Source organism: Nanorana parkeri, unplaced genomic scaffold (genome assembly GCF_000935625.1).
Source record: "Nanorana parkeri isolate BGI_ZX_2015 unplaced genomic scaffold, ASM93562v1 scaffold1779, whole genome shotgun sequence".
Lineage (NCBI taxonomy): Eukaryota > Metazoa > Chordata > Amphibia > Anura > Dicroglossidae > Nanorana > Nanorana parkeri.
In genome coordinates this window covers 81,209-95,551 of record NW_017308047.1, presented here as the reverse complement: position 1 = coordinate 95,551, position 14,343 = coordinate 81,209, and the positions used below count along the sequence as shown (strand labels likewise).

General features: G+C 45.7%; 1 protein-coding gene across 2 annotated transcripts in view; it reads left to right on the top strand.

Moving 5' to 3' along the window:
- Positions 1-14,343, top strand: part of LOC108799654 (transcriptional enhancer factor TEF-1-like) — a 149,089-nt gene that overhangs the window by 92,574 nt on the left and 42,172 nt on the right. The window contains exon 5 of one of the 2 annotated variants that reach the window (XM_018571550.1): positions 6,028-6,039. The exons of the other annotated variant lie outside the window; for it this stretch is intronic. Coding sequence (XP_018427052.1) covers positions 6,028-6,039 — 12 coding nt within the window. The remainder of the gene's footprint in view (positions 1-6,027; positions 6,040-14,343) is intronic. 2 annotated transcript variants of the gene reach the window in all.

Below are 14,343 nucleotides of genomic sequence, written 5' to 3'. Positions count from 1 at the left end.
TCCGGTGTGTCGCTTCCCGGTAATAGCACGTCAGCCGGCCGGATCGGTCTTTCACGCCGGGACGCGGTCGGGTGAGGACGCACTGGGACACTGGGAGTCAGGTGCTGTAGGAGGGTCGTCTGCCTGCCGGGGGAACGGTTGCTGGGGACAACGGCTGTGGGGGGCTGTGCCGGCTGGGGTCTCTCTATTTGCCTGCTGGCTCTTTATTGGCTGTTAATGCCTGTACATGGACTGTGGGGACGGTCTGGCCGCAGTGCCCTGTGAGGGCTGCGGACTCTCTTCAGGGACATCTCCCACGTCGCCTCTTTGCGCAGCCTGTACTTCTGCGCCCCTTTCTCAGTCTCCCCTTCTGCCTGTGGGCTCTTTGGGTGGGGGGTCCGCTGGCGCGGCATTGTCCATTCTAGGTTTTTTCGTCCACTATGGACAGTTTTGTGTCCCGTATTGAGCGCGCGCTGACGCAGCGCCCTCCGCGTAAGCGTGCCTTGCCGGCCCCCTCTCCGGTCCTTTCTGGAGATTCGGAGGAAGAGGGAGAAATTTCTGCTGCGTCCGTGCAGCCCGACCAGGGGGATTCCTCCCAGCCGGACTCTGGTAGTGACGACGAGTCGGGGGCCTCCCTTATGGTCCAGGAGCGAGAACTGGTTGCAGCCTTGGTTCGCGCTGTGCGGAAAACGCTTAAAATTGAGGAGACCCCGAGCTCTTCGGCGCTCCCACCGGTTCAGTTTGGGACGCACAAGAGTAGGCGGAACTAAGGTTTTTCCTTACGTTCCTTATTTTGATGATTTTGTCTACAAAGAGTGGAAGCGACCGAGCAAGTCTTTTTCCATTCCCAAACTCTTCTCGGTTCGTTATCCTTTTGAGGAGTCCTTCCTGTCTAAGTGGTCCACTCCGGTTTCCCGCCTGAACAAGGCTACAGTCATCCTGGTAGAGAATTTGCCTTCCTTTCGGGATCCCACGGATAGGAAGGCGGAGGCGGAGGCTGTGGCGTGTACGATGTACTCGGTTTCCGGGGCTCTGTTGCGCCCGGTGTTGGCTTCGGCCCTGATCTCCCGGACTTTAACTGAGTGGGCGAAGATGCTGCGTCAGGGTCTCGTGGAAGAAAACGTGTGTCTCCTGCGTATGTCGACCTGGCGGAACAGTTGGTGCAGGGTCTGCAATATGTGTGTAATTCGGCTTTGGATGCGGCTCCGTTGGTTTCCAAGCTGTCGGTGTCGGCGACTCCTTTGGCTTAAATGCTGGTCGGCTGACCAGGCTTCTAAGAAGGCCTTGACGGAGCTCGCCTTTACAAGGGATCGTCTATTCGGTGCTACATTGGACGAGATCATTAAGGATCTGACGGGCGGGAAGAGTACTTTCCTGCCTAAGGCGAATAAGCCTAGGGACCAACGGCGGAAATCTGGTCCCTCCTTTTCCGCTCACAAGCCGCTTTTTCGTCCGCCTCCGCCCTCGGAGAAGGGCGGGAAGTTCAGCAAACCGCCGCCTTCACAGGCTGCCAAGCGACCCTGGCAGCCCAGGACCGCCAAGCCTCAGGGTAAGCCTCCCTCGGCATGAAGGCCTGCCCCCATCCCGAGATTCCAGGGTGGGGGGACATCTTCGGCTCTTTGCGGGCCGCTGGCTGTCACGCGTCTCTGACACCTGGGTGCGGGAATTAGTGTCTTCGGGCTACAAAATCGAGTTTCTGTCACGTACCGGGGACTGGTTCTTTCCTTCCAACATCCGTCTTCCTCCACAGCGCCTGGCGGACCTTCGAGGCGCGGTGGCGGGTCTTTTGTCCCAAGGGGTGGTGGTTCCAGTACCCCCTCAGAAAGGTTCAGAGGGTTTTATTCAAACCTGTTTACTGTGCCAAAGAAGGATGGGGTTCGTCCCATCCTGGACCTCAAGCGGTTGAACACCTTTGTACACGTTCGCAGGTTCTGGATGGAATCCATCCGCTCAGTGGTGGCGTGTCTCCATCAGTGGGACTTCATGGCCTCCCTCGACATCAAGGATGCCTACCTTCACATTCCTGTCGGTACCTCCCACCATCGCTTTGCGGTGGGGGTCGACCATTACCAGTTTGTCGCTCTGCCCTTCGGTCTGGCGTCGGCGCCTCGCGTGTTCACCAAAGTGTTGGCCTCGATTCTGGCCCTGTTGCGTTGTCGGGGGATTTCAGTGGTGGGGTGCCTGGACGACCTCCTGCTGAAGGCGGAGTTGCATTCCTCTTTGGTGGCGTTTCTGGCGATCACAGTTCGGTCATTGGAGGAGTTCGGCTGGCTTCTGAACTTCCAGAAGTCTTGCCTGGTGCCGTCTACTCGGTTGGAGTATCTGGGGTTGATTCTGGACTCTGCCTCAGCGCGGGTTTTCCTACCTCCGGAGAAGCTTCTGAAGCTTCGATCGCACGTGTCGCTGTTGCAGGCGCGTCAGTGGTCGATGATCCGTTTCTGCATGCAGGTCCTGGGCCTCATGGTGGCTTCCTTCGAAGCAGTGCCTTGCACACAGCATCACACGCGGGAACTGCAGCGGACCATCTTGTCGCTGTGGGACAAGTCCCCCTCGTCACTGGACTAGGCGGTTCAGGTGTCTCGGGAAGCGAGGGTCTCCCTGGTCTGGTGGCTTCAGTCCCCTTCTCTGGTCACGACGCATGCCAGCCTGTTGGGCTGGGGGGGGGGGGCGTCCTGGACGTTTGGACGACTCAGGGCTGTTGGTCGTTGGAGGAGTCTCGGCTCTCGATCAACGTGCTGGAACTTCGGGCGATCCGCCTCTCCCTTCTTCATTGGACGTGCCCATTTCAGGGTCGGCCGGTCCGGGTGGCTTACGTCAACCATCAGGGCGGCACAAGAAGTGTGGCCGCGGCTCGGGAAGTGGAGAGAATCCTCTCCTGGGCGGAGGAGCATGTTCCGGCTCTCTCCGCCGTGTACATTCCGGGCGCGGAAAATTGGCAGGCCGACTATCTCAGTCGCCGTGGCCAGGACCCAGGATCCTTGGTCGGATGCGGCGGACGCCCTGGTAGCTCCGTGGGATTGCTACGGTCTGATTTACGCATTTCCTCCGCTATATCTGTTGCCGTGTCTTCTTCACGGGGTCGTGGTAGAAGGCGTCCCGGTCATCCTCATGTCTCCGGATTGGCCGAGGAGGGCGTGGTACGCAGATGTGGTTCGGTTGGTGGCAGACGTCCCGTGGCGTCTGCTGCTTCGTCCGGATTCTGTCTCAGGGTCCGGTGTTCCATCCATCTTTACCGTCACTGGCTCTGACGGCGTGGCTGTTGAGAGCCAGGTGTTGAGGGATCGTGGTCTCTCAGAGGCGGTTATCTCTACGATGTTGCGGGCTCGGAGGATTTACCATCGCACGTGGAAGGCTTATTTTGCCTGGTGTGAGTCGGGTGGGTGTCCGCCTTGTTTGTTTTCCGTGTCCAGGATCCTCGCCTTTTTGCAGCGTGGTGTGGATCAGGGTTTGGCCTTGAGTACGATCAAGGGCCAGGTTTCGGCTTTGACTGTCCTCTTTCAGCGGCCGATAGCCTCCAACGCTTTGGTGCGCACCTTTGTGCAGGGGGTTACTCATATATTTCCTCCTGTTCGCTCCCCGTTGCCGCCGTGGGATTTGAATTTGGTGCTCTCGGTTTTGCAGGAATCTCCCTTTGAGCCCCTGCGTGAGATTCCGATTCTGACTCTGTCCCAAAAGGTGGCCTTTTTGGTGGCGGTCACCTCGGTCCGCAGGGTTTTGGAATTGGCGGCTCTCTCTTGCTCGTCCCCATTGCTGGTTCTGCATCTGGACAAGGTGGTTTCTGCGGCCTCGGCCGTCCTTTTTGCAGAAGGTGGTTTCAGCTTTCCATCTCAATGAGGACATTGTCTTGCCTTCCTTGTGTCCAAAGCCTGTCCACAGGAAGGAGAAGGCGCTGCACTGTCTGGACATGGCCCGTGCCATCCGTGTTTATCTGAGTGCTACGGCTTCATTTTGGGAATCAAAATTCCTGTTTGTCTTTGCTGATGGCCCTCGAAAGGGCCGGGCTGCCTCGTCGGCCACCATCTCTCGATGGATTCGCAACACGGTTTCTCAGGCGTATGCTATTAAGGGGCGTGAGCCTCCTTTTTCTGTTAAGGCCCATTCTACAAGGCTGTTGGGGCATCTTGGGCTTTTCCTCATGGTGCCTCAGTTTCTCAGGTTTGTAAGGCCGCGACTTGGTCTTCTGTTCACACCTTTGCCAAGTTCTATAAGGTGGATGTTTTGGCATCTGCGGATGCTGGTTTGGGGTGCAAGTGTTTTGCAGGCGGCCGTTTGAGGGGATATTTTGTACAGTTGGGTTTGTTGTTTGTTTTGGCCCACCCCTCTTTTAGGACTGCTCTGTGACGTCCCTATAGTACATGATCCTAGATCTGTTCCCTGTGTCCTTCAATGAACGGAGAGAAAAGGATTTTACGGTACCAAAATCCTATTTTTCAGGGTAGGTCTTATATTTTAGCAATTCCCAAAAATAGTACTAGGTCTTATTATCGGGGTAGGTCTTCTTTCGGGGAAACAGGGTAAGTGTTACAGGGTGACTCTTGATTGTTTCTGCAAGGTTAAATTGGCTTTGTAATTTATAATCTTTTGTTTAAAAAACAGGTGGTGTATTGGTTTAGCTACAGAATAGATTTGAGATTACAATATACAGGTGAAACTCGAATAATTAGAATATTGTGCAAAAGTAATGGCAGTAAGTGCTGCAAAAGGGGCCCAAACCAAGTACTGAGTACATATGCATGCTTGTACTTTTTCAGAGGTCCGATATTGTTCTATGTGCAATCCTTGTTTTATTTATTACATGCAATCATCTACTTTTTTGAGGTTGTGGATTTGGGGTTCTTGGGGTTTTCATGAGCTGTAAGCCATAATCATCACAATTATGACAAATCACGGCTTGAACTATCTTGCTTTGCATGTAATGAGTCTCTCTCATATATTAGTTTCACCTTTTTAAGTTGCATTAGTGAAATAAATGAACTTTGCACGATATTCTAATTATTCGAGTTTCACCTGTAAATGCGTTAAACGGTTCTAGGTGGCAGGAATTCTATTTACTATTTCAAGTAAAGCACAGAACGTTTTTTGATTTAAAGGAAGATCATTAGAACAAAAACAAAATAAGATCATCTCAAACATGTACTGCGGATACTGCGCAATAGTACAGGTAGTGAAAAAAATTACATCTTGGACCCACAACTCAGAATGACTATTTGGTGCCTAATCTTAGTCAAACTCTAACAGAAACCTGTGAATTCTAAAACAGTGCTGCATTGCTTTATTGCATTTATAGCTATCTAACAGAGCTGTGGCACTTTTATCCAAATTTGTCCTTAGTTTTTAGCAAATGCTATGGCCCTCTGCACAAAAATCCTCACGAAGCCAACATCAGATTTTCTGTCATGCTGGGCCCCATAGCAGTTGCATGGTCTGCTATGCCTACTGTTCTACACTTGTTCTGCTACAAAATGGAAGGCTTCCCACAAACCTGTCCTCCTGATGGATGTTGAAGTTTTGTTCTTCGGTAGCAGTTTCAGAATTGTCTGTCTTGCCTGTAGAGCTGTGACTGGTTCCTGTTATGCTTTGCCTGGCATTTGTTATGATTAAAAGCCTGTGCCATAAAAAACCTATTTTTCTGAACGGCAGCACTATCGTGGACTAACATCACAGTGTGACTTTTAACAACTCTTCTGCTGACATATCCAAACATGTATCCTCACTTTCTGTCTATCTGAATTATACAATTTCTGTACTTTATCATTCTTCCTTTTCCGTGTCCTTTTTACAGTAATATTATATGACTGAACCACTCTTCTGCCCCTAACCACCCTATAGCTGCCCACTGTCTCTGTCTTTATAATTATGTATTCTTGAACATTTATTATGTTTTGATTCACATTTCCACTCTGTTCCTACTGTTTCTTTGTGTCCCTACCTTCCCTTTACCCTACCCTATTCCATTCCATCCTGTGCCACTCCCCTTCCTTCATCCCTCCATATGTGGACTGCAACTTTCCTGTTCTCCGCTCTGGATGACAATCTCTTTGTGTCCAGGCTATGAACATGGTAAGTTGGTGTTTGAAAATACCGTAACCTCTTAATATAGTACTCTTCCTTTGAATTTGGTTGTATGAAGATTTTGCTTTGCATGAAATGGAACAATATTAAAATGCAACTCCCAGCCAACATTTTTTTTTGTTTAGTTTTTGCAGAGCGGAGAGGGCTTAGATCACCTGCAAGGTTTTTTTTTTTTGCTGTGTGTGTCCATGTCTGGTAGCATTTATCAGGTCAAATAGAGAGGGTAAATCTATCACCTGATGAGTAAGGGAAACAAAATCCCAACAAGAAAATATTCCGATGGGAAAACAAGTCTTGGTGACAACAATGGATTTCCCTCACTCTTGAGGGCTTTGCTGCAGTCAAAACATGAAATCAGTAAAATACCAATGCTAGTTTGGAAACTGCCATTTTTGTAATTTATCATTATAATTTATCATCTGTGTTTGCATAATCTGCAGAGCCTGATTCAATGGATTTCTCATATTACTTCTAACTAGGCCTGCAGTTTCTTGTCAAATGACCCCGAGCTGTGCAACCACTTTCTCATGCATAAGGTGTATATATGTAGTAAATTTGATATTCACCACATATTTACTGCAGGTGAATTAATATGGTGCATGTGTCTAAAGTTACAGGGAATGATTAACCACCTGTGAATGTTATATGGTTATAGTCACTGTTTTATAAATATACCCCAGTATTGTGTGTAAGTGAGGTAGCAAAATAAGCTTAAAGTGTATTTCCACTTTTGCAGCCAAATTGGGATAACACCTATTTCAAATGTAGTATATGTTCTCATTCACATTGCATAACTTGAAAAAAATATATTTTAAAATCGTTGCTACATTTTAAATATTTTGTATATGCTTAAAAATCCTACCTGGCTTTCCCCCATGTGATGTTACGGGCCGCCGTAATATATGGGCCTTCTGTCCCACACCAGTGATGACTCGCCCTCACATGGATCCAAGTGACACCAATACACTCTCCTAAGTCTGTCCTCCTTGTGGTGTCTCTGGAGCCAAAAAAAACTGCCTGGCAGCCAATTCCAGCTCTTCTGGGCTACTATCCAATCAAGTCCTTCCTTGCCTTTGTTGTTAGGGGTGGGCTTCCCTCTTAGCTACAGCATTAACCAATCCAAGAACAATCCTGCAGCTGTAGCCAATAGAGTCTCTCCTCTAGTCTCTGTGAGCTATCAGTTTAGACAGAAAATGCAATGTTTCAGAGAGCAATACTCTGCATATATTACAGAAGCAATACTAAGTCTGTGCTACATCAAGTAGGAGATTGTGGCAAATTGTTTACTCTAAAAAACCCTGTCTGTACTAATTGCATTATCAATTGTAAACTGGATTTGAACACGGTCTGTCCTAACAAAGGTTTTAAGACTTGGAAAGATTGTATGTTAATGAGAGGAAGTTTACTTTGTCCTTAAAGGAGAACTTTGAGGTGAGTGATTTCCACTCATCCTCATAGTTAGAACTGACCTGTGACAAAGAAGCTGTCACAGGTCGGTTGTATCGGGAAGTGAGCAGAAACATGCCGCCAATCCGCTCACTTCCTGATCGTCTCCCTGCAGTGAACCGTGACTGTTGGTCACCGCTCCCCGCAGGAATTTCTCCCTCCCCTCTCCGATCCTCCAGCGCTGGTGGAGGATCGAACGAGTGAGGGGGCAGGCACAGCTGGCTCTGCCTCTAGATCACGCAGCTGGGCGGATCTCGACAGATCAGCCCGCGATATACTGAGCTGTGGGTTACTGGAGGAGGTTAGTATATGTCCTCCCGTGACCCTAAGTAGAACTATGGGGGGAAAACAATTTCCCCATAGTTCTCTATTAAACTTTCAATCTGCTCAGAGTAGCCTGGAACTGCTCTAAGGTCTTCACATCTAAAAAGTAAGAAATATATTTTTTAATTATTTTTTTGTCATGCTGTGTGAATGGGAACACATAATATATTGAGGTTTCTAAAATTTGACTACAAAAATAAAAATACACTGAAGAAATTGCAACTTTTACACCAATGAGCACATTGGTTTGCTATTGCACAGGCCAGAATTCGGGGTCAGACAGAACTCATGGATACCAGTAACAATAGAAAATTGACTAGTGGAGCAGCTAGATGTAAATGATGAATGCTAGAAGAAAACTAAGAGCAATTCAATAGTCTTTCTACCTCAAATCACTTAATAAAAGCATGATCATACCCTTTAAAGACTAGTGTTACCGGTAATATGTTTAAAAAAACAAAAACATTTTTGCAATATGCAACCAAGTACTTTATAGTGGTCTTAAAGTGACATTAAACCCTCAGATTTTTTAACATAAAACAATACTGTAATGTGTGCCTTACTGTAATCCATGGTTATTTCCCTTCTCTTTGCTGCTCTTCCTTTTAAATCTGTATCTGTTCTCATGCTGGGCAGAACTTCTGTTTTGCAGCAGACCGCCTTGTCTCTGAAAGGGATACATGGTGTCTGTGTGTTGGTTTGCAACCTGAGCCAGCACTACAGGAAGAGGCACTCAGCTGCAAAGGGAAGTTCTCCCCAAGCATGAGAAGAGATACAGATTTAAAAGGAAGAGCAGCAAAGAGAAGGGAAACTACCTTGGATTACAGTAAGGCACACATTACAGTATTGGTTTATGTTAAAAAATCTGAGGGTTTAATGTCACTTTAAGTTCAGATGAATTGTGTTTTGCAGGCAACCCAAGGACACAAAATGCAAACAATTGTTTTTGGTTTGTCCCATTCACTCCACAACATGAGAGTGATAGACATGCTGCATTTTGTTGCAGCGCACCGAATGCCACCGCACTGCGCTGTGTGGGGACCTGAATGGAGTGTACACACTGTACACTCTACATAAAGTTAAAAGAAAAAATGTAAGCAGTGACTGCTTCGATATTGTGCGATACAACTATGGGGGGAATTTATCAAAACTGGAGCAGACAGAATCTGGAGCAGTTGCCCATGGCAACCAATCAACATCTCTCTTCAGTTTTCTCAGGTAAGATTTGAAAATGAGACAAAGAAGCAGATTGTCTGCAGTGCAAATCTGCTCCAGAATTTGTCTGCTCCAGTTTTGATAAATTCCCTTCATAGTGTTTTAGTGGATGGGCTAGTGTCAAAGGGCTCTTAGCTCTTAAATCTGAGACATTTAGAAAGTTTGCCCATTTAGAAAGTTACAGTTTTAACCTGTAGCTTTTAAATTATATGAACCTCCATTGTAAACACCCCTACATTTTGACCAAACATGCTACACAAAACCTGAAACCGAAATAGAACCACATACTGGGGTCAGCAGTACTGTGTCTGGCACTTCGATTTATCAAGCTTTGCCAGGGACAGCAGCCGCTACTAAATCTCTATTATTCTTGTGTAAAGATATGTAGTAGTTTATTGTCTATGTGAAATAGCTATATGAAATAGCATTTGTCCTCTAGTGGCTAAAATCTATATATGTTATAGTATCATAAAAATATGACACAATTAGTTGGTGATATGAAAATTACAAGGAAAAAGGTTTTAACAGCAGGATATGAAAATGTGTGACAGCTTCCCCTGTAAATATTTGCACTACTGTAAATAGTAATAAAAAGAGTACTGTCCCCCCACAGCACCACTTCGGTTGTCTTGACCTGCATCTAGACATGGTACTATCTGCAGGGGAACCATTTTATGTTATACAAGTGAAATACAGGGGCTCATTCTGGTTGCCTGGTTGTTTTGCTGTTCAAGTTAGTCATTTTAAAATTATTGGACACTTGTTCCCTTTTCAATGACATTGCCAGTGGGGTCACCATGCAGCCAGGCTATTAGTATGTTTAGTGGCAGCATTCATGTTTCTTTCATGACTGGTTTCCTTCAAGTCCAACAAGCAATAACAAAAACAATGGATTCAAGGGTACTAATTGGGCTGCCTTAATGCAATGCACATTGTGTTGTAATGAGACATCCCTGTCTCAGTCATCCATTGATTTCATTTAGAGGTCAAAGCCTTTAAATGAGTCTATACAATTTTTATCCAGTTGAATATACAGCATATTGACTTACTGAAAAATTGTTTTCAGGACACTTATTTTTCTAGAGGATCTCATTGCCCTCCCAGATTACAGACTACACAAACATTTGTTTTCGGGTTTAGATACGCATTTATATTTTTTTCTTGTTCACTGGGTGACACACGATTTAGAGACTTTTGGGTTATACTGCCGCCCACAGGAGGATTAACCTTAGCAAACAAGGTCAGGGCCTGGTATAACCCCTCCCGCATTCCAAATGTAATTGTTTTTACTAGGTATTCTTTTTAATTTTTTTCCTCCTTTTCTTTAATCAACACTTCCCTACACATTGCTTGAGCAGAACTCTCTATGCAGCTATCCAGATCAGCAGCACTAGCTTTGGAGGCTGTACCAGGACCTTGCTGGACTGGACGATTGCAGGGCTTAGCGTTGTTCTTAGGTCACTGGCCTCTTTATTGTGTAATTTCCTTGACCTGAGTGCACTGTTTTAGCTGCAGCACTTTCCCTGGACCAGAACCATTGCACAGCCTCTGGTGTGACCTATTCTCTGAAGAGTAAAACAGTAGAAAGGTATCATGGCACACTCACAAACCAGCATGTAAAACAACTTGTCTCACCACTAAGGTTAATAACAGAGGTTTGGATACACGTCTTCTGCAGAAAATGTGAAAGCCGCACAGCCGCGCCAAGGCACCTCCTTATAGGGTGGTCCTAACTCTAAGCTATGAGAGTCTCAATCTTGGAGCACATGGGGGCAGAAGATTTCAAATTGGGTGCAGGTTTGTCAGGAGGAAGCCCAACCTCCTTAAAGGCACAGGAACACACAAGAGATTTCGTGTGCACCTTACTTTATAGCTGGTGACAAATTGTTGAGTGCGTTTGTCATTTGTTTTGCTAGTCTCTGAAGAATCGCTTTGTGAATAAGCCATATGGGCTGAGCATCCGGAGCTACCTCCCTAATAGGATCGTAGAGCACCCTTGGTATCCCTATGTTCTGTTGGTTTACCGAACATAAGTTTAATTCTGAAAGACAGAGCAATGATACATTTAGTTAAAGTGTGTGTTACCCCAAAATGTAAAAAGTATATACATATGTGCCCCACTGGTTGATGTGATTCTTCCGGCCGACCCCTACATCATACGACCACTCTTCAAGAAAGCAATGTTTCAACACACCTTGACAGGTAAGTATAAAGCTGTTTCTTTCACTGGGTACATGCTGTGAAAACATTTCCTTCTGCTGAGCTCTATGTTTGTACAGAAACCAAACAACAGGCAATATTAATAAAGATGGAGTAAATTTGTCTGCAATAGCCACCCACAGCTAGAATTTCAGGTGAACCTTGCTAAATTAGGCAAAATCCAAGCTGTGGATTGCCAGCATTACCCGTTTTGACATACACTGTTTTTTCAATCAACTTTTGCTGATGGAACCGAGTGAACTGTTTGGGTGTTCTAGGGAAAAAACACAAACAAGGGGCGCCTTTGCTGGTGCAGACAAATTTATTAAGAACAAAAAGCAAAAGTGAATGTGAAATATACTCACAAGGTTGACATGATTACAATATGTGGAGTAAATACATGGACCAAAAAGGAAGCCTGTGATTGCTGCACAGCCGTGTCTGTGTGCCAGCAAGGAAGACTGTGTGATGACGCGTTTCCGGGATCACGCCCCCTTCATCAGATGCAGGCCTCCTCTGTCCCATATGCAAAATATAGTAACTGTTGGCCAATCAGCGAGTGTGCGGTGACCTCGTCGGCTCAAACAGCAGCAGCTGGGGATATTTACAATGTGACATCCATGTCTATAGAGAGGGCGCCCCGTCCTGTAACTGATGGGACAACCCTAGAGGACGCTGGACCAATCATTGGATGGCAGCAAGTGGGCTCGCCTGGGGGGAGTGGCCAGTGTTTTCGTCCAATCCACGGGACAGAAGACCGGACCATATTCTGCTGTGTAGCATGTCGGCTGCACAGTGTGCATTGAGCAATATGGGAGGGAGGTGGGCTGTTACAAAGAGCGATTTGTGGAAGATGTCATGACGACAAATGTATGAGATTCGTTTTCAGCTGGTATGAAAGGCTAGACAAGCCATATCAAAGCAGACTTATGATAACGACTATAGCTGGTAAAACTGATATACAGGCCTTAGAATGTCTAGTTACATATGAAACACACTTGGAACAAGAGTATACCCTGTTCATTGTACACATAAATAAAAACTTTGTATATATTTAAAAAACTTTGCGTGTATTTAAAATATCTATAAATTAGAGTATAAGAGGGATGTATAAAAAGAGATGTGTATATATACATACAATTTATGAGATTAACGCATGAAAAATAGAAACTGCCGATAAAGAAATATATAATTATATCAATTGAGAGCTTTGTGTATTTTTGAAGTATAAATTAGAAGTATGAGATATAAACAAGGGGGATATATATGTATATACATGCAATTTATGAGCTAACACTTGATTGTAAGAAATTTCCATTTAAAAAAAAAAAGAAGTTTAAAAAGCCCCTTTGAGGTGAATGGAAGGGGTGGATGAGGATAACAGACCAACCACAGTTGTGGATATCAACTCTCCTAGGTCTAGCCATGGATATGATACTTATAACGATGAGGCCAACTCCAGAACCTCAGGGTATAAGCTATTAAGGGAATAAATCCAATAGGCCTCCCTGTGGCACAAACGCTTGAATCTTATGCCCTCATCTAGGTTATCAGGAATAGCCTCAATCCCGAAGACTCTCAGTCCCTCGGGATTGGACTTGTGTGCCTCTGTGAAGTGTCTGGGGAGAGAATGTTAGCTCACCTTTTTTAGGATTTTCCTCTTATGCTCTCCAAACCTTGTCCTCAATGTCCTAATGGTCCGCCCCACGTATAATTTTCCGCAGGGGCAGATGATCCCGTAGATGACATACTGTGTGGCGCAATTAATAAATTGTCGAATTGGAAAGCTTTTCCCAGTGGGGTTGGAAACCTTCCTTCTTTCTGTGCCAGAAATATGGACAGGCTCTGCAATTATCAATGTTACATTTGAAGCAGCCTGCCTGTCCAAATAACCCTTTACCTAAATTCATATTTTTGGTGGATTTCAATTTACTGGGAGCTAGCATACTCCGTAAATCTTTTGGTCTCTTAAAGATCACCCTGGGGAATTTGGGAAGGGATTCCCTAAAAAGTGGATCCTTCTCAAGGATACGCCAGTGGTTCTTAAGAATTCTAGTGATCTTGAAGGCTCCGTCGTTATATTGTGTGCAGAAATTTATATTAAAGGATTGGCTACCCGTACAAGCTTTCTTAGGTCGGGTAACGAGATGTTTGCTGTAGGCCCTCCCTATGGGGGCAGCATCGTATCCTTTATCAAGGAATTTTTTGGTGAAAACTTCGCCCAGGGACTCGTAATCTGAATTTAGGGTGCACGTCCTCCTTAATCTCCTGAATTGGCCATCCGGAACGTTCCTAATCCATCTGGGGTGATGGTTGCTCTTAGCATGTAAATAAGAGTTTCCCGCTGTTGGTTTGAAATGGGTTTTGGAGATTATCGTGCCGGTCTGGTCAATTGCCAATTCGAGGTCTAGAAACACCAAGGTCTTATCATCCACTATGTATGTGAAATCCAGATGAAAGGGATTGTTTTTACAGAAGTCTACAAACGATAGTAACTCTTCTTTTGTTACCATGCCAAATTATGATGATGTCATCGATGTATCTAGCATACAACACCAATTTGGACCCAAAGGGGTTATTGCGCCAGATATGCGACTCTTCCCAGTAACCCATAAGTAGATTCGCATAACTAGGTGCAAAGCTAGCCCCCATGGCTGTGCCCTTCAGCTGTATATAGAAGGAATCTAGAAAAGTAAAATAGTTATGGGTCAGGACAAACTCTATTGCTTCAAGGATGAAGTTGGCCTGTTCAGAGAGAGGCGACATCTAGAGATGCCCATAGATATCCTTCTTTCCATTTGTATTCTTTGAGTATTTCTAAAATATGCCCGGAATCCCTAACATATGAGGGGAGAGCTCCCACTAGGGGCTGTAGAAACCAGTCAATGTAGCTTGCTAGATTACAAGTCAAGCTGTCCATGCCTGCTATAATAGGCCTCCCTGGTGGTCTTGTTGGATTCTTGTGTATCTTTGGGATATGATAGAAATATGGGATGCAAGGGTGTTGTGCTAGGAGGAATCTATATTCCGACTTCTGAAGGATCCCTGAGGCGTATGCTTGTTTGAGAAGTACTTCCAACTGGTTTTTATAAGTCGCAGTTGGGTTGC